Below are 18,807 nucleotides of genomic sequence, written 5' to 3' on the forward strand. Positions count from 1 at the left end.
AAGGTGGCAGGTGCATTCTTCAAACCAAAGGGCATTACCACAAATTGATAATGTCCACTAGGGGTAGAGAATGCTGTTTTGGCTTTTGACTCTTCAGCTAGTCTGATTTGCCAGTAGCCAGCTGTCAAATCAAATGTGCTCAGAAACTTGGCAGAAGCCAATTTATCAATGAGCTCATCTGCTCTTGGAATGGGATGAGCATCTGTCCTAGTGACAGCATTGAGACCTCTGTAGTCCACACAAAACCTCATTTCTCTCTTCCCATCTTTGGTATGAGGTTTTGGCACAAGGACCACTGGGCTAGCCCATGGGCTCTCTGATGGCTCAATCACTCCAAGCTCCAACATCTTTTGTACCTCAGCCTTTATACAATCCCTGACATGGTCAGGTTGCCTGTAGATCTTATTCTTCACAGGCAGATTGTCACCAGTGTCCACCTCATGGGTGCACCAGTTAGTCTGGCTGGGTGTGAGTGAAAACAAATGTCTGTGGGCCTGCAGCACCTGTCTGCAGTCCACCTGTGGCTGCTCAGTGAGGCTGCCTGCCAAGGCTACTCCATCAACTGAACCATCATCAGGGTTCTGGGAAAGCAGGTCTGGGAGAGGGTCACTCTCTTCCTCCTGTTCCCCATCTGTGGCCATGAGGAGACTCATGTCCTCCCTGTCAACAAATGCTTTCAAACGGTTTACATGGAGCACCCTGTGGGGGCTCCTAGGGGTACCAAAGTCAACCAAGTAGGTGACTTCTCCCTTCTTTTCAATGATAGGGTAGGGTCCAGTCCATTGGTCCTGGAGAGCTGCTGGCCCCACTGGGTCCAACACCCACACCTTCTGCCCTGGCTGGTACTCAACCAGAACAGCCTTTTGGTCATGCCAAGCTTTCTGTAATTCTTGACTTGCCTCAAGGTTTTTGGATGCTCTCTCCATGTATTCAGCCATCCTGGAGCGGAGACCAAGTACATAGTCCACAATGTCTAGTTTAGGCTTTTTGAGAGGTAACTCCCATCCTTCCTTCACCAAACTCAATGGACCTCTTACAGGGTGGCCAAACAAAAGTTCAAAAGGGCTGTAGCTAACCCCCTTCTGTGGGACCTCTCTGTAAGCAAAGAGCAAGCAGGGTAAAAGGATGTCCCATTTCCGCCTAAGCTTCTCTGGTAAACCTTTTATCATTCCCTTTAGGGTCTTGTTGAACCTTTCAACAAGCCCATTGCACTGTGGATGGTAGGGGGTGGTAAACTTATAGTTTACTCCACACTCTTTCCACATTGCTTTCAAGTATCCAGACATAAAGTTGGTACCTCTGTCTGAAAGAACCTCCTTTGGAAAGCCCACTCTTGAGAAAACTGCAATGAGGGCTTTTGCCACCACAGGAGCTGTGGTGGTCCTCAGGGGAATCGCCTCTGGGTACCTGGTGGCATGATCCACTACCACCAGTATAAATCTGTGCCCAGATGCTGTTGGAGGATCCATGGGACCCACAATGTCTACTCCAACTCTTTCAAAGGGTACCCCCACCACAGGTAGTGGTATCAGGGGGGCCTTTGTTGTGCCACCTGACTTACCACTGGCTTGGCAAGTGACACAGGAGCGACAAAACTCCTTGACATTTTCTGACATGTGAGGCCAGTGAAAGTGTGGAACAAGCCTGTCCCAAGTCTTATTCTGGCCTAAGTGTCCTGCAAGGGGAATATCATGGGCCAAGGTAAGAAGGAAGCCCCTAAACTTCAAAGGTATAACCAACCTCGTGGTTGTGCCAGGCTTGGGGTCTCTAGCCTCTGAATAAAGGAGTCCTTCATCCCAATACACTCTATGGGTACCTTGAGCATTCCCTGCAGCCTCAGCAGCAGCTTGCTGTCTGAGGGGTTCAAGTGAAGGGCAATCTAATTGGGCCTGCCCCAGGTCTGCCCTTGAGGGTCCCCCTGTCCCCAGGAACTCAACCTGATCAGGTTCAAGCTCCTCTGAGACAGTCTCCTCTTGGACTGCAGAATCTGTTTCCTGTGAAACTTGATCCTCAACCTGGGGCAAGTGGGAAGGCACAGCCTTAACCCTCTTGCTCCTTCTCTTGGGTTGTGGTTGGTCTATTGTTTCAAGATCCACCACTGGTTCAGGAAGGCACTTCTTAGCCTGAGACCTTGTCACTGCAAGGACATGAGCTGAAATCCCTAGCATTTCTGCATGAGTCCTGTACTCCACTTCTGACCAAACTGAGCTTTCAAGATCATTGCCTAACAGACAGTCTACTGGGAGGTCTGCACTCACAACAACTTTCTTTAGGCCATCTACCCCTCCCCAGGAGAAGTTCACAACAGCCACACTATGGGAAGTAGTGGAGTTGCTTGCATTGGTCACTAGGTAACTTTCACCTAGTACAATTTGTCCAGGGTCCACAAAGTCAGGTGTCACCATTGTGACACTGGCACAAGTGTCCCTGTAGGCCTGAGCCAGTTTCTCATTGATTAAGGGAGTCTGCCTATATTTGCCCAGGTTACTGGGGCTTACTGCAGTGGGCAAAGATAAGTCCACATCATATAGGAGAACTGCCTGTGTGGGGATTCTGACTAGGCCAGATTCCACCTCAGTACCCAGGGTCAACCCTACTAAACCCTTTGGCTGTGTACCACCACTGTTAACTGTACTAGGGGGTGCAGGTGCTTTAGGAGCTGCAGTGGTGGGGACTGGATTTTTCTTAGTGCATTCACTGCCCCAGTGTGAAACTGATTTGCAGGTATTACACCAAGGTTTCTTTGGGCCATCATTCTTCTTTTTCTTGTTTCCATTTTGGGAACCCCCCTCCTTATTGCTAGTTTGGGGGCCTGAAGACTTCTGGTCCTTTTCTTTATCTTTCTGATTCCCACCCTTCTGGTCTGTTTTCTTCTGGTCACCTTGGTTCTGGTTTTTCTGCTTGATCCTTGTTCTGACCCATTTGTCTGCCTTCTTTCCCAATTCTTGGGGAGAGGTCAAATCAGAGTCAACAAGGTATTGATGCAACAGCTGGTTCTGACAGTTATTAAGGATCTGCTCTCTCATCATAAGATTGTACAATCCTGTATAGTCTGAAACTTTACTTCCCTGCAGCCAACCCTCCAGAGCCTTAGTGGCACAATCTACAAAATCAGTCCAGTCCTGAGTCTGTGCTTTTTGGGTGTCTCTGAACAACAACCTGTATTGCTCAGTGGTTAGGCCAAACCCTTCAATAAGAGCACTCTTCAGAACAGAGTAGTTTTTGGCATCCTCAGGTCTAACAGTGAGGAGCCTGTCCCTCCCTTTCTCAGAAAAGGAGTACCATAAAATTGCTGCCCACTGATCCTCAGGGACCTGCTGTACCATGCAGGCCCTCTCAAGAGCAGTCATCCATTTGTGGATATCATCCCCTTCCTTGTAGGGGGGCACAATTTTTGTCAGGTTTCTATTGTCATAGGCCCTGTCTTTTTCTTTAGGAACTTTGCTGCCACCAGTGGCATCTAAGCCACTTAATTTCTGTTCCCTTGCCAAGGTAAGTTTAGCTTGAGCCAAGGTAAGTTTAGCTTGAGCCAGAGCTACCTCCTCCCTCTCTATCTAGAGTTGGACAGCCCTCATTCTGGCCCTATGCTCTTTCCTCTGGGAGGGAGTCATCCCTCTTTGAGATTCTCTTGAGGCACTAGAAAGATGAGAGTCCCTTGATTGAGATCTCACCCTCCTGTTACCTGGGAGAATTTGGTTATGAGATCTGGAGTGGTGCTGGCCCTCTCCATTCTCATGTAGGTCCAGGTTGGCCTGGTTAAGCCTGGCAACCTGTACCTGGTTTCCCCTCTGATCCTGATCTTCAGGCTCTTCTAAATCAGAGCCTTCCTCTTCCTCTTCCTCCTCCTCTTCTTCATCTTCTGGAAGATTCTCATTCTCATTCTCAGGGGAGTGTATCCCTTCACCTGATTCTAAGGGAGCCTGACTCACCTTATCTAAGTCATCCTTTTCCAGGATAGCTATTAGGGAAGGAATGGTAGGGCCTCTGCCCTTTTTTAGCCCCCTGGCTGTGCACAAGGCACTCAGGTCTTTGTGGCTAAGGTTGTCATATCTGGATGTTGTCCCTATAGGATCAACTATTACAGGAGCAGAGCCTGAGGCTCTACCTGTATCAGACATGACTGCTAGTGAGGTGTAAGTGATGCACTTACCTACACTAAGTGTTTTCCTACTGTACCTTGCTAGTGAGTTGTAGTCAGGGTGTGCTAATCCCTTTAATCTACAACTACTAAATTCAGTAGAACTTAATATGCTAAGCTTTTGATTTATATGTACCTAAGGTACTTGATGTGATCTTTCAATTTGATAAAGATTGCAATGGTAAAACAACAGCAAGCTCAAATCCGCACCGCTGCACACCAATGTGAGAAGTTGGCCTGATATGTAGTGTTTCCAATTCTGGAACCACTGGGTATCAGTCCAAACAAACCCCAAAGATGTCTGGTTGTAAGTCAACCTTGTTAGACAAGCTATCCTAGTGGTAGCATGGACTAAGCAGCCTTAAAGGCTTAACTTAAGAGGTCGTGTTAAGCGAGCTGTTTTACCACATACAATCCTGTAATCAAATGAAAGGACATCACAAGTATATATTATAAAAATATATGTATTTATTTCTAAATTACTCCCCAGTACTCTTTATGAGGAAAGGGGCACAAGCGTTAAATCAAAAGCACAGTAAAACATATAAAGTTGCACAATTATGGATGAGGGCGGGTGGCCACTCAGACCATATACTAAAAAAGTGGTATAAGGAACACTTATCGAACAGTGGTTAGGCCTAGGGCCTAGAGATTCGCTGGGAGCAGTCAGGACTAGCAATGCTGAAGTCGGGAGTAGCCCACAGGAGACGGGTGCAGCACGGAAAGTGCGGCGCGCACCAATGCAATGTCAATGGTGCGTAAAAGTTAGATAAAGTGAATGAAAAGATACTTCCGCTGAACCTAGAGGAACAAAACTTTAGACACAGACCCTAGAGGTGTGTACCAGTGTATGTACACCGGCGTTGCAATGTTACCTCACCCACAGGCCGTGGGTGCACAGGGTCGAAGTGGCGTCGGGTCTTGACACGCAGGCTCTTGGTGCTTGGAGCTGTTGCAGCTGCAGGCGATGTGAAGCAGAAGTGTCCGGTGCGATCCAAGGGTGGATCGAAGTAGAAAAGTACCTGAAAGCAGAGGGGATAGAGTCTGGGTCACTCAGCAGTGACCAGGGTGGAACCAGGACGGAACCAGGCAATGTCGGGCGCAATCAGGTGGTTGTCGATAGGCTTCTCTCCGCTGTCACGTGGGCTCTGGGGCATCTGCGACGTCCAGGAGCAGGTCACGATCTGTCCCACGTAGGCTCTCGCCGTCAGCACCGTCGGCTTCAAGATTGCAGCAAACAGCACTTGGCAAAAGCAATCCACGCGGAACCGGGAGATTGCTTATCACTCGAACCAGGAGGGTCAGAGTGGGGGCTCCTTTTCACAGGAGCTGGTGCAGATCTGGAGCAACCAGAAAAGCAAGTCGTATTTCAAGTTTCGTCGGCACAGGGGCCACAAGCCAGCTGGCAAGTGACCGGGCCAACGCGTCGAGCCAAAACAAGCAGAAGGGCCCCACGCAGCACTCGTCGAGTGTGGAGGGGTGAGCTTGGGTGCAAGTGTAGCTCGGGGTGGGGGCTTCTCAAACCCCGGTGCACAGCTTCGAGGATCACTCGTGGGCTGCACGGTCAGCGTCTCGTGGCCTTTTCAAGATGGCGTGCCCCACGCTTCCGGTCGCCTCCACTGGTCTCAGCTCTGCAGGGACTGTGGATCGGGCAGGTAGAAGGCAGGCAAGCTTGATCTCGTCAATCTCTGTCGCTCGAGTTCCAGCGGGAACTGCAACAAAGCAAGGGTCGAGGGCTGGATGGTGCCTGTTTGCACAGGGTGGTCACTCCTTGACCACAAGGGAGATTCTTCAGTCTTCTGCGTTGAGTAGAAAGTCGAAGGGTCCAGAATTCGTTTCTTATGTTTCTTCAGGATGATCTGCGTTGCATTGGCACTGCTCCCACTCTTATTCGAATCTGGTGGGCTTGACATCCTGCTAGGTCCCCTCCTATGGGTGGGACCCAAGAAGGGGGTGGTTACACCCCTTTCCTTTGATCCAGGCCGCGCTGGGACAGGGGCTGGGAGGCCCCAGAACCGGTTTGGCCGGATTATGCAAGGGGCATCCTTGTGCTCCCCAGGCAGTGTCTGGTTTCTTTGAAACCTCCCTACTACAATCCACTATCTCCTGTCTGGGGTGGTTTAACACCGCCCTGCGACAGGAAACCCTTTGTCCAGGCCTCCTCTGCCGAGTTTTGGTCAGCAGCAGGAGGCCAGACCCGTGTCTGTGGCAGGGGCATCCATTTTGTGGATCTGAGGCTCATTTTAAATCAACCGCGTTTCAGTAAAGTAACATGTCTTCTCCCTCTAGAAGGGTGGAATGCTACCCCCGTCGCCAGAACTGGCGAGGGGGTAGTATTCCAATTCGTATGACACCTTACACGACATGCTTTGATAAAGCCAAACCAAAGTTGCTATATAACCGCGAGGATTATAAGGCGCTTATGAGTATATGGTATGGCATTATCCCGGATCAGCTTAGGGAGTTGTTCCCGACAGCTGTAGACAGGCTCAGCTCATGCCAGAGCTCCATCTCACATAAAACCACGCACTCTGCCTCCAGGATTGATGAGGCCTTCCATAGGAGTGGCTTACAGGCTATATATGTGTCCAGATATAGGTTTAGATATAGGTATACTATATCTAAGCAAGGGGTGATTACACCCACTTGCCCCAGCTGAGTGATCAGCCAGTTGTGTCAATTTAAGAACCAGCCAGGGGTGGCAAAAGCTATGCTTCAGCCCCTGGTAGGCCTTGGTGGCACCTATGCCCTGAGCACCTATAGTGCATGGTACAGGGGCTGACAAGGAGTCCATTTCCAATTGTGGTATGTACCTATAGCACATGTATTATAAATTTAGAGAGAGAACAGCAGGCTGGGGGTCTGATTAGCAGGCCCACAGCCTCAGTAAGTCGAAAACCAGTGAAGCAAAAAGCAAAAATTGGGGTGACCATAGGATAGCAGACCCTACTCTCCTACAGGTGGAAAGAGCTCAAAAGTTGCTCTACAACTGCCTGCTGGTTACATCGCCAACATTGTGGAGTCAGATTGCTTTAATCACATCAGCAGACTGGGACCTCCACTGGTGTACAGGCTACATGCAGTGTTTGCCCGATCTCCTTCTCCCTCATTGAACAACCTATCACTGTATTAGTGATTGACAGACTTGCCTGACTCTTGCCTGATGGGAAAGATGAAGGCCTTGAAAATAAGGTGTCAACTCAGCCAATAATCCTGTGACCCCAGGCCCTCCTAAAGCTGAAATGTTGAGTGTTCATGAATGACCTAGCTTCTCAGAACCTGCATCGTCATCTGGCAAACTGCATTGGACAATAAAATAGAGTTCATAGCCATTGACCTCAACTTACTGCATGAAGAGCAGCAGAAATTAGCTGAAAGGGTCAGCAACAAGAGAATTCTACACGATCTTAAACCCAAACACAATAACGCAGTAAACAGATAACTGAACTCACTGGTAGAATCCAATTCCTTGAGGGCGGGGAAGAAGACATCAAGGGCCATTCTTGGCAAAAGAATATTTGTATAGTGGGAATGCCCAAGGGAAAGGAGGGTCCCATTGCTAAACTTCTCATCGAAAAATGGCTTTTGGAGGAGGTGGCACTTGTTGCACTAGTTAAGCTGTTCACTGAGGAGAGATCTCACAGGGTTTTGGGGTGCCACCTTCCATTTTTACCTTTATACAAAAGGCTTGGTTTAAATTCCTGTGTAAACCAAATTGTGGTTGTTTGCTTTTGGTGTTAGAAACCCTTGTTTTTCATTCTTGATTTTATTAATAATGTTTTGTAAAGGGATCTTTGTATGTGTTCCTTTTGGGTTCTGTTTCACATGGGACATGTTGCATTGTGTATATTTTTTTGAATAATATATACTAAATACCATCTCAATTGCCTTAATGTTGTGAATTATCACGTGTATGATCTCAGTGTTGGGTCTTCCCTAAATTGCACCCTACTACATTTTTATTTATGCGATTGTGTTTAGTGTCTATCCAAGTATACAGATATTTCACAAAACTAACAGCTGTTAAAGAAATAATGATTATAGCCCTATTTCTTTCTGAGTAGGGTAGCGTTTGTGTTCAGAGAATAAGTCTTTTGATATGGCTTCATCACTTGGGCATAGCATCAGTACTGATCATCTAACAGTGCTGAACCCACATTCAGCTAAAAATCTGTTGTGAATGAATTAGAACTTTCTGATTTGTAGGACTTAGGTATTGTTAATTATACCTGGCTTTCTAATTATATACATTTTTTGTTCAAGATGTATAATGCACAAGTTGGCCCGCACAATAATTCACTTGCCTATATGGATTGGAAAGAGCTCTGGGGGTGTTACACAGATATTTAAAAACAGATTTAAGATTATGCTATTGTTCACATTAGAGCAAGGACATTCTTACAATGTCAAGGTGTATTCATCAACATCGACTTGCATTGACAAAAGAGGGAATACCTGCTCTCCTTCGTATGAAGTTAGCAATAGAATGGTACGACATAATCCACTAATATCTATGACCTGGCATTTCTACGGCATGCATACAATGAACAAAATAAATAACATTTGCTCCTATTCCAAGCACACAGGAGTGTGTGAAGTATTTGTTCCAGAATCCCACCTAAAATAATTAGGAGAGGTCAGGTTACTAAAGAGGTGAAGGGGGTCAACGTTACTACACTAAGTATTCAGCATTGGCAAACTACATTATCAAATGAATGCTGCAAGCAGGCCTATTCATGCCAACTACAGTCAAAGTGGACAGAGAGGGTAGGTAAACCCTAGTAATGATGATATTAGAAAAGTTTCCAATCTCCTAGACAGCATAAACATGCCTATCACTGATCAAGCATGTTTGCTGTTCAGAATATTGGGTAGATGGGGTAACGGGTTCTTTATGGAAATTTCATTTGTTCTATGGACACAGCAATGGGCAGATCTCAACCACCTCTCCAAGCTCAACCGCTTCTTCTTTTCTGACACATTACAATCTATTTTGACTAATACTGAATCATTGAAAAATTGTTAGTGTTCTCTTGCTTTGTATATTGTAGGTGCTGTACTTAGCATCCAAACCTGTAAAAAATCGGGTGCTATTTGCTCCGACTCATTCATCTTTTTTAAAATGTATCATGTTTTATCTATCATTTTTAGAATAATGTATTAGTGCTCTAGTGCTTTGTAATTAAAGGTCTGTGTGGTTTTATCATGTAATAATTTTAAGTAATCGATCATAAATAAAGGTTACATGTCAAAGACATCAATGACAAAGCTTTGACTGCGGCTTTTAAAATATTTAATTTGAGTGTATGCCACTTTCCTAACATTCAAAATAGAATGCGCCAAAACTTTAAATGAGTGACACAATCTTTACACATCTAGCTCCGGTGACTGTGCCGAAAACCCAAATGTTAATATTGACACAGGGGCCATTCTTTTCTTTGCTAATTTTCTGGAAATCTTTCACTCTTTTCCACTGTGCCTGAACTAATAACACATCTAAAGATGGCACTGACGGCAGTGTCGTTTTAACCCCTTTACTGCTAAGGCAGTCACTCTTAGAAGTCTCATTACAGAAAACCTTAGCTGATGTCCCCATTTAAAAGTCTAGAGAAAACAAGTGAACTTTTCCAGCACAACCACTAGATGGCAGGATATGAACATTATGGGAATGTGTAACCGTCGCATGCTTCAAAATCCAATGAAGAAAACTTTGTTTATTTATCCACGGTGAGCTGGGTGCACTTTTTCCTTTCGAGAACGGTATCCTGTATTTTGAAATATCCCCAACTCATTGAGTACGCCAGGGCATTCAGGCAGAGAACTTCCTCCAGAACGTGAACTTGTATTTGTAATGTTTATGACAGGAGTGAATGTTGTGAATAATATGTCACTTGCGGGGTTAATTGATAATGCTTGAGTTTGAGAGTAGGTGGGAATACGATGTTCAGCATTGTACGCTTTAAATATTTGTAACTAGTACCTTGGTTCCAACACTCTCTCTCGATCTATGCATCTTGCTATGGGAATGTTAATGATGTGAGCCTGTGTCAATTGAAAAACACAATAAAAATGTGTTTTAAAAAAACAAAACGTATCTGTAATGTTGGGGAAGTTTGTAAGGGCAAATTGCACGGTTGTACTGCCCATGTGGAAATACTAATTAGCAGGTTGCTTTGTAGTATTGGACGGATATAGAATCAATCTATCTATCTATCTATCTATCTATCTATCTATCTATCTATCTATCTATCTATCTATCTATCTATCTATCTATCTATCTATCTATCAATCAATCAATCAATCTATCTATCTATCTATCTATCTATCTATCTATCTATCTATCTATCTGCCTGTCATCCACCTACCCCCAACCAAGATGTTAGAAAGTGAAACCTAAGTAAAACATAAAGTTGGAACACGTTTCAATTAAAGAGGGGCGGAATCACTAACGAAATTGCTGGTGTCATTGTTCAGGGGCACAACATCTAGGAGACGTGCAGCATTTTAATGTTTTTTTTTAAAAGTGTGTCTGCGACAGCAGAAAATCAGATCTCTATACCATACCCAAACTGGAGCTGCCTCTTGCTATGGTGATTGTCCTCTCGAACGGGCTCGAAGATGTGATCTCAGGGGGGCATTCCTCTGTAGATGAGGTAGGGTTTGTATCAGTTAAATATTCGTTGTCCTAGAAATAAGAAAACATAGTGTCAGCACAATCAAGGGCTTTTAGGTTACAGCGCAGACAAATTTAGAAAACGTCCAGCAATTTTCTCGAATCAAAGATTATGGTTAATCTGGTACACAGCGGTAGAAGTCATGTGACTGGGCATATTTTGTTGGAGTAATGTGAAAGAACATAACATATAGAACACAGTCTTTTATTTGTTGAGAAAGCCAATGCACAATCAAACATGTCAGTTATCTGTCATTCTTTTTCAATAGTTGGGGCTGGTCTGGAAGCTGAACATTTTAGACGAAGAAACCTTATATGAGTGGAAAATGTGACCTGACGTTATTGCAGAAAATGCATAGCAAAATGAACTGGGGAAAATGTGCTTTCTTAAACGTGCTAGTAAATAAATGCTGAAAATCTGTAAAGATGCAAAAATTCTTCCCCTTTTAAAAAAAATAACAGCCGACCCTTCGGTGGCAAGTAATTATAGGCCGATATCTCTTCCGCCCTTCTTCTCCAAGGTTTTAGAGAGATATGTCAATTCAGTGACCACGGAGTACGTGGAGGCCAACCATCTTCTACATTCAAGCCAATCCGGTTTTAGGGCTAATTTTTGTACGGAAAGTGCCCTATTAGAAGTAGCTGAAACTATTAAAACCACACTCGACAAAGGGGGTGATGCTGTTTTAGTGCTGTTGGACCTTCCCGCTGCCTTCAATACCGTGCCTCACAATGGACTACTAAGAAGGCTCGAGGAGGGCGGTATCAGAGGCACGGTACTTACATGGTTTGTCTCCTTAAATAACCGGCAGCAAACTATTTGGTCTCTGCCTTTCTCGGCTTCCATCCTCCTCATGAATGTTGGGGTTCCTCAGGGCTCAATTTTAAGCCCAACGCTGTTTATCTTGTATATGGCCCCTCTAGCACTTCTAGCCGAGAAACACAGAGGCAAAATAGTGTCATATGCTGATGACACACAATTGATGTTTACTTGTGAGAGGGGCACTGAGCTAAATGACAATCGGATTAACACCTGTCTGTCAGAGGTGTTTGCTTGGCTGAGGCAAAATCAATTGAAATGCAATTCAGAAAAGTCAGAGAACATGTTCTTTGGCTCCCATCCTTGTGCAACATGGCACAATTGGTGGCCACAAGACATGCCCCCCCCCCCCCCCCCCGTTACGCCTGTCAACATTGTGAAAAATCTTGGGGTCAAATTTGACGACTCTCTTTCAATGAAGGCACAGGCTCAATCTGTTTTGGTTTAATGCGAATACTAAGGAACTTTCTCCCCCTACTTCCAGTCTCACATAGGAAGACGGAAATCCAGGCCTTGGTGGCATCAAGACTGGACTACGTAAATGCCTTATACCTAGGCCTTCCCGAGTATTTACTTGTCCGCCTACAGGTGATCCAGAATGTGGCGGCTAGAGCTATACTCTTGGCAGGGCCAAGAACACATGTGACCCCCTTTTTTTCCTCTCTACACTGGCTTCCGTTACGGAAGAGGATTCATTTTAAGGCTTTAGTACTGGTCTTTAAAGCCTTCAACAAAATAGGGGCCCCGTATCTGGGGTATAGATTGCAGCTCTATACCCCAGGCTGAACTCTGAGGTCTTCTGCCAAGTTAGTTATCAAGACCCCTAAGATACGGCTGTCCCGGATAGGAGGCAGATCTTTTCAGGGAGAGGCTTCCCGACTATGGAATGACCAGTCCCTCTACCTAAGGCAGGCCCAGGATCTCCTCACTTTCAGGAGACAACTAAAAACATGGCTTTTTAGAATGTAACTCGCATGGTGATGTATTCTGCTCTGTAATGTCGGGGTTTTTGCTCAGCGCTAGGACACTCCGTGGACTAGCCGTGCGCTTTATAAATACTGACTAACATAACATAACAATTACCGTGCAGCATAATATTTTGCAGGAACTCCAATTCCTACTGACCTTTCACCGCTAGGCCTTATTTTCTTTCGTATTTTCTTAGCTTCCCCTTTAAATAAAATAAAAGCTTTTCGAAAATGTTAATTTAGTGCTAGCATTTGACTGCAGAACTCATCGTTGCTCTGAAATGTGCTGTTTTAAAGAAAATGTATTTCTTTCTTTCTCACACCACATGATTTCATTTTTTTAGACAAATGCATTTGCCATGTGCTTATAGTTCTCATGATTTAACCAGGATACTGAAAATAGAAAATGTTTTTTTTAATAGACTAGTCCATTGAAAACACAATGGAATACTTAACAACGAACAGAGTAGGTTTGCAAAGGTTCTCGTGAGAACCTTCTCTATTATAGCAACTGTATAAGATGTTACCAAACTACAGATAACTCCATGTTGATTACAGCGTCAACTGTGGGGATTGAGAAGAGAGAGGGTAGAGCATCGCAAGATCCTTCACCATTAGCTTTAGATACCTCAACCCCTGGAGTTTGAAACATATATTCTCTTTATAGTATGTGTTCCTAGCTAGAGAGTTTAGGCATTCTATGCACCTTTCCCCGTCATACCCCTTGGCACCTGACTGTGCTATTCATGCCCCAAATTACTGTAATCTGCTAACAGTGATTATTTTTTTTTCTTGCCTTTGAAGGTGACTCTCCTCTTCTGTGCTGATCCTAGCTACTGCTGTGATCATTTCCTTTTACCTGATTTAGCAGTTGCTACTGTAACTTTTGGGTGAACTCGTCTGAGTTTCAAAAACTTCTCTTTATGAAACTGCTCTTTGTGGAAAGTTTGATCCTTTATAACTTTTCACTTGTTGATCCATGAAAATCTTTTCCAAGTGGAACTCTTAAGTGGTTCTTCATAGGATAGGTTAGGTCCTTTAGATTAAGATAGGGATTCTTTCCTTTATGGAGCACACTATTATTTTTCAAGTTGAAAAAGGCCGCCGTCAAGTGGATGAGGAGCAGCCGTCTGAAACTGAACTCAGACGAGACGGAGGTCCTCATCCTAGGTCCCACCCCCTCTAAGTGGTGCGAATCCTGGTGGCCGACCACACTGGGAGCAGCTCCAACACTAACGGACCACGCACGCAACCTAGGATTCATCCTCGACTCCTCCCTCTCCATGTCGAAGCAGGTCAACGCCATCTCCTCCCCCTGCTGCAACACCCTCCGCATGCTTTGAAGGATCTACAAGTGGATCCCGACAGAAACAAGAAGAACAGTGACCCAAGCCCTCGTCAGCAGCAGGCTGGACTTCGGCAACGCACACTACGCAGGAATCCCGGCCAAACACCTGCGACGACTACAACACATCCAAAACGCCTCAGCCCGACTGATCCTCAACGTCCCCTGCCGCAGCCACATCACCTCCCACCTAAGAGACCTGCAATGGCTCCCCGTCAACAAGAGGATCACCTTCAAACTCCTCAACCATGCACACAAAGCACTCCACAACACCTGACCAGCCTACCAGAACGACGGACTCAACTGCCACACCCCTGCCCGCCAGCTCCGCTTCGCCAGCCTCGCCCTTGCCACCATCCCACGCATACAATGAACGACCTCTGGCGGCAGATCCTTCTCCTTCCTCACCGCCAAAACCTGGAACACCCTCCCTACCCATCTACGGCAGACTCAAGACCTGCTCACCTTCTGAAGGCTCCTCAAGACCTGGCTTTTCGAGTGGTAGCAGCACCCACCCTCCCCACAGCGCATTGAGACCCTCACGGGTAAGTAGCCCGCTTTACAAGTTCACTGATTGATTGATTGATTGATGTTGACTCTAACAAAATTTCTATTGAAAGTTCTGTAAACAGATTTATCTGACTGACCTGAATAAAAGAAAGAAAAATAATTACTATTATCTTAATGAGAAATAAAGTTGTCAAACTTTACAAAATCTCTCATCATTGACTGAACTCTAACAAAAAAGTAATTTGATGAAATTTGATTTGTGCTCCATTCTAGCAGGATAGTAAAGATCTGTCGACTGAGAGATGGAATTGGCGTGGAGTTGGAGATCTCTATCGTCAAGTCAAGGGTTGACTGGTAATCTTGTTTTTAAAACTTTCCGCTCTATCAGATCTAGTAGCAGAGGAAATGGTACACACCCTGAATAGAGCTTTAAAAATAGTATGCTAACTTTATTAAAAATCACGATTCCTGAACCCAAAGTCCAGAACTTGAAAATCCAACAAGCTGCTATTCGAACAGGGTAAATGTGCTGTGGCTCTGATTGTGTCTTTCTTTGGATTAATGTTTTGGGTTGATTGAATGAGTGAAATAAAGTATTGATAAGTTGTTGAAGAAAAGTGAATGAAGATGTCAGAATCGTCTTAGTCGAAAGATCCAGAGATACCATCACCCATACCATTGACATAGAGAATTGGAGTTTTGTTGTGATTAACATTGATCAATGTTAGGGGAACCTAACTATGCATATGGGGGAAATTACAGTGATTTGGGTGATTTTGCACTGGTCGAGATTTCGCTTGCGGTTGTGGAAAATATTCTTGAATGATTATAATACCATTGTTTTAATTTTCCACGTCATCACTGGCATGTCATGAAGTGGTTAAAGAGCCCTGTCTGTTAGACCGTCATTAAGAATGACCCAAAACATTTTAATATATGAGGTATCACCGGCTGAAGCACACATCACAATTATGAGTCCCCAACCTCTCGCCCATTTCAGTGTCCAAGTCCTATTTCACAGCACAGTAGTTCTGCTCCTAAATTCATTAATTGTATCTTTTGACTAACAACTTACTTTCCCTCAAGCCAGGAGACCAACTGGGTCTTGCCCTGAGAAAATCTACTATGTGTTTATATGTATATAGAGATAACTCTACTCACTAGTATATGCAGTAGACCTTTGTACTCTCTACCATTCCTATGTGACTATTAGAGTATATCCATTCGTACCCCTTCCCTATGTATATAGAGATAACTCTAATCACTAGTATATGCAGTAGAAGTTTGTACTCTCTACCATTCCTATGTGACTCTTAGAGTATATCCATTCATAGCCCATCCCTATGTATAAAGAGATAACTCTAATCACTAGTATATGCCGTAGACCTTTGTACTCTCTACCATTCCTATGTGACTCTTAGAGAATATACATTTGTATCTTTTCCTTGAGTGACTTTACTACTTGCACATTTGCAATTTTTGTTTCTGTTTGTATCTCTTCCTTGCGTGACTTTACATCTTGTACATTTGCAATCTTTTCTGTTTGCATCTTCTATGTAACGCATGTAATCCTAAGTCCTTATATTTTGCAACTGGTTCTTATGTAAAGCGCTCTGACACCTTCGGGTAAAGTTCGCACTATATAAAATCGCATTAAATAAACATCTGTAAAACATGTCAGAAGAGCATGCCAGTAAGACTTGTTGCAGGAAGCCATTCACTGATGATTGGTAACATAGAGAGAAGATGGGGCGATGGTTTAGCAATGCTTGTTAACTTATCATACTCTGGGGGGGGGCGCTAGAGGGCGCCGGACAAGATGGCCGCACTTGTGTGAGGCTCCGTCCCGACCATTGCAAATCCGCTAATTTATCCTTCTTTCCCCGGCGCTCTTGCCCTACACCCCGGCTGAGCTAACTCCGCTATCTTCGGTGACCCCCTGGGACGCTTTGTGGGAGAATTGCGGCTGTGCTAAGGGCGTCTGGAGCGGAGCGACCCGGGCTGGGACGTGCAGGACGGCGAACCCGGCGGCTGTGGAGCTGAGGCCTCGAGGAGATCTGGGCGCTGGACACCGTCGCTGGCTGTGTGAGCGGAGCCTGGGAGGCGGCGCTTCGGGACTGCTGCAGCGCCGAGACGGAGCTGACCGCGGATCCTCCGGAGCGGCTTCGGTGCGCTGGACGGCCTGGACTTGGCCCTGCTGGTCCCGGTGAGTGGGGCGAGGTGTTACGCTAGCTCGGTGCTGCGGAGGTGGTACTGGGCCGCGTTGGCCCGCGCCGCGCGAGCAGGGGCCGGGGGGGCTGGAGGAAGGGTCGGCTGAGGTGCGGTCAGGAGCACAGGCGGGAGCACGCGCTGGGCTGCCTGGAGGAGCGCTCGTGGGCACACTGGTTCCCTGGTGGGCCTACTGCATTGGAGGTCGCGGACCGGAGGAGCGCCCGCCATCTTGGGCATTCCACTTACATTGCTGCTGAACACTGAGTACTAGCGGATTGCGCTCTTCCAGCGCTAAGAGTCTTACCATCGGCGCTGTCAGGGGGCCCTCCGGTGCTGGCGTTCCGCCTCTTTGGGATCTGCGCACAACTGTATACACCTGCACTGTGTGGAGGCATGGACATTGTTTTGGCACGCTTTGCCCGCTGAGGTGGAGGGACTATTTGGCCTAGACTGGAGATACCTGTAGGCCTGGGCCTGGACGTGCTCCGGGGCGGGTAGCGACAGGTGAAGGATCCGATATTATTTTGAAAGGCTTCACTGGACACACTGCCCTGAGTACCTGAGCCTGATACCGCGCTGATCCCAATAGCAGCCATGGGCAGGCCTGAAAGAAACCAGCCTAAAATTAATTTTGAAGCAAAAAAGGCTACGCACACTTCCTCCCAGGCGCCCGTGGACTCTGACCAAGGTGGGGCTGCTGGGGGTACACCTAATCTGGAATCCACACTGGTGGCAATGCAGAAGACTCTACAATCCATTGAGGGCACTATGGAGTCAGTCAATCATCGTCTTGATCAAATGGCGACGCAATTTGACCGCCAGAACGAACGGATGGGAGAAGTGGAGCAGCGAGTTTCAGCCACGGAGGATGGCCTGGCCACAGTCTCGTCCAAAGTGTTCAGTATGGAAAGAGTTCTGGCGGTCATACAAGCGAAGAATGAGGAGTTGGAAGGGAGATCTAGGAGGAACAACGTCCGCGTTACAGGTCTGCCGGAGTCCACAAACGTGGGGCGCATGGAAGACTACATGGAACGAATGATTGTTGATATTTTTGGCGCTGACCACCTCTCTCGGATCTTCATTGTGGAGCGTGCACATCGCTCTCTGGCCAAGAAGCCCCCACCGGGAGCGCCGCCGCGTCCTATTGTGGCTAGGATCCTGAATTACAGGGACCGAGACACTATCCTGCGGCTTGCCAGGGAGAAGGGCTCCATTGAATATCAGGGCAATAAATTGGAGTTTTTTCCCGACTTCACCAGGGCGGTACAGACTGCACGAAAAGAATTCGCTGCGGTGAAACAGTTGCTGAGGGCCGAGAACGTAGCTTATGCCATGTTGTACCCTGCGCGCCTTCGGATTGGGCCTCCCTCAGATAACAAAATCTTCTCCTCACCCAAGGCGGCCATGGACTATGCCAAAAAACTGAAAAAACGTGCTAAAGAACCGCCGGGGCGTCATGAGGGAGATGATGAGAGACTGGAAGAGGAGGATTGAATTGAGTTGCACTGCTAGCCCTGGTGCAGAGGGAACTGCGGGTGAATGCACTGGGCTGCCTCTACTACGGTGTGTTCTTTAATAATCGAGAGCCGCAAGGGCGTTTCAGCACTTGATCCACTTAGCACTATTGCTTTGAAAGCTGCGGGGGGGCGACGATCAGGCTGACATTATTCCTGTTGATGCCGCCTGGTCGCCTCAATGGGGGCTCTCTACAGGTTCGACTTGGCTGAATGAGATCCCGTTGTGCACTATGAGTTCCCACGCTGGATACAGTGGCGCTTCTGAGCTCTTGGTGCTGCGCTTTAGGTGTGGACGCTTCGTGGGCGCCCAGTGCAATGTACTGTTACAAGAACACTACCGTGTTTTGATGCTCTGACCGTGGGTGGGGGTGGGGGAGTTGGGGTTGTTGTTAACGGCAATGGTCTGCGCTCTCGTCAGTTCTGGCGAGGGTGAAGCGCCACTACGTCCACGGATAAGGGAGATCCCCAAAATGTGGTTGTTTGCATTGTTGGGGGTTGCAAAGGGGGGAAATGTGGGGAACCTTTGGCAAATTGGGGGTGCTGAAGTGGGTGGCGGGTTGGGGGAAGGGAAGTTGAGATCTGTTGGGTTGTTGTGGTTTTTCCTGATCAAAGAGACTGAGTCTGT

At 46.4% G+C, this 18,807-nt stretch overlaps 1 protein-coding gene across 9 annotated transcripts in view; it reads right to left on the bottom strand.

Moving 5' to 3' along the window:
- MPDZ (multiple PDZ domain crumbs cell polarity complex component) overlaps window positions 1–18,807 on the bottom strand; it is an 856,387-nt gene that overhangs the window by 481,279 nt on the left and 356,301 nt on the right. For all 9 annotated transcript variants that reach the window (XM_086961394.1, XM_086961393.1, XM_086961386.1 and 6 more), the window contains one exon: window positions 10,703–10,823. In XM_086961394.1, coding sequence (XP_086817520.1) covers window positions 10,703–10,823 — 121 coding nt within the window. The remainder of the gene's footprint in view (window positions 1–10,702; window positions 10,824–18,807) is intronic.

The sequence above is a fragment of the Lissotriton vulgaris genome, chromosome 3_1 (genome assembly GCF_964263255.1).
Source record: "Lissotriton vulgaris chromosome 3_1, aLisVul1.2, whole genome shotgun sequence".
Taxonomy (NCBI): Eukaryota; Metazoa; Chordata; class Amphibia; order Caudata; family Salamandridae; genus Lissotriton; species Lissotriton vulgaris.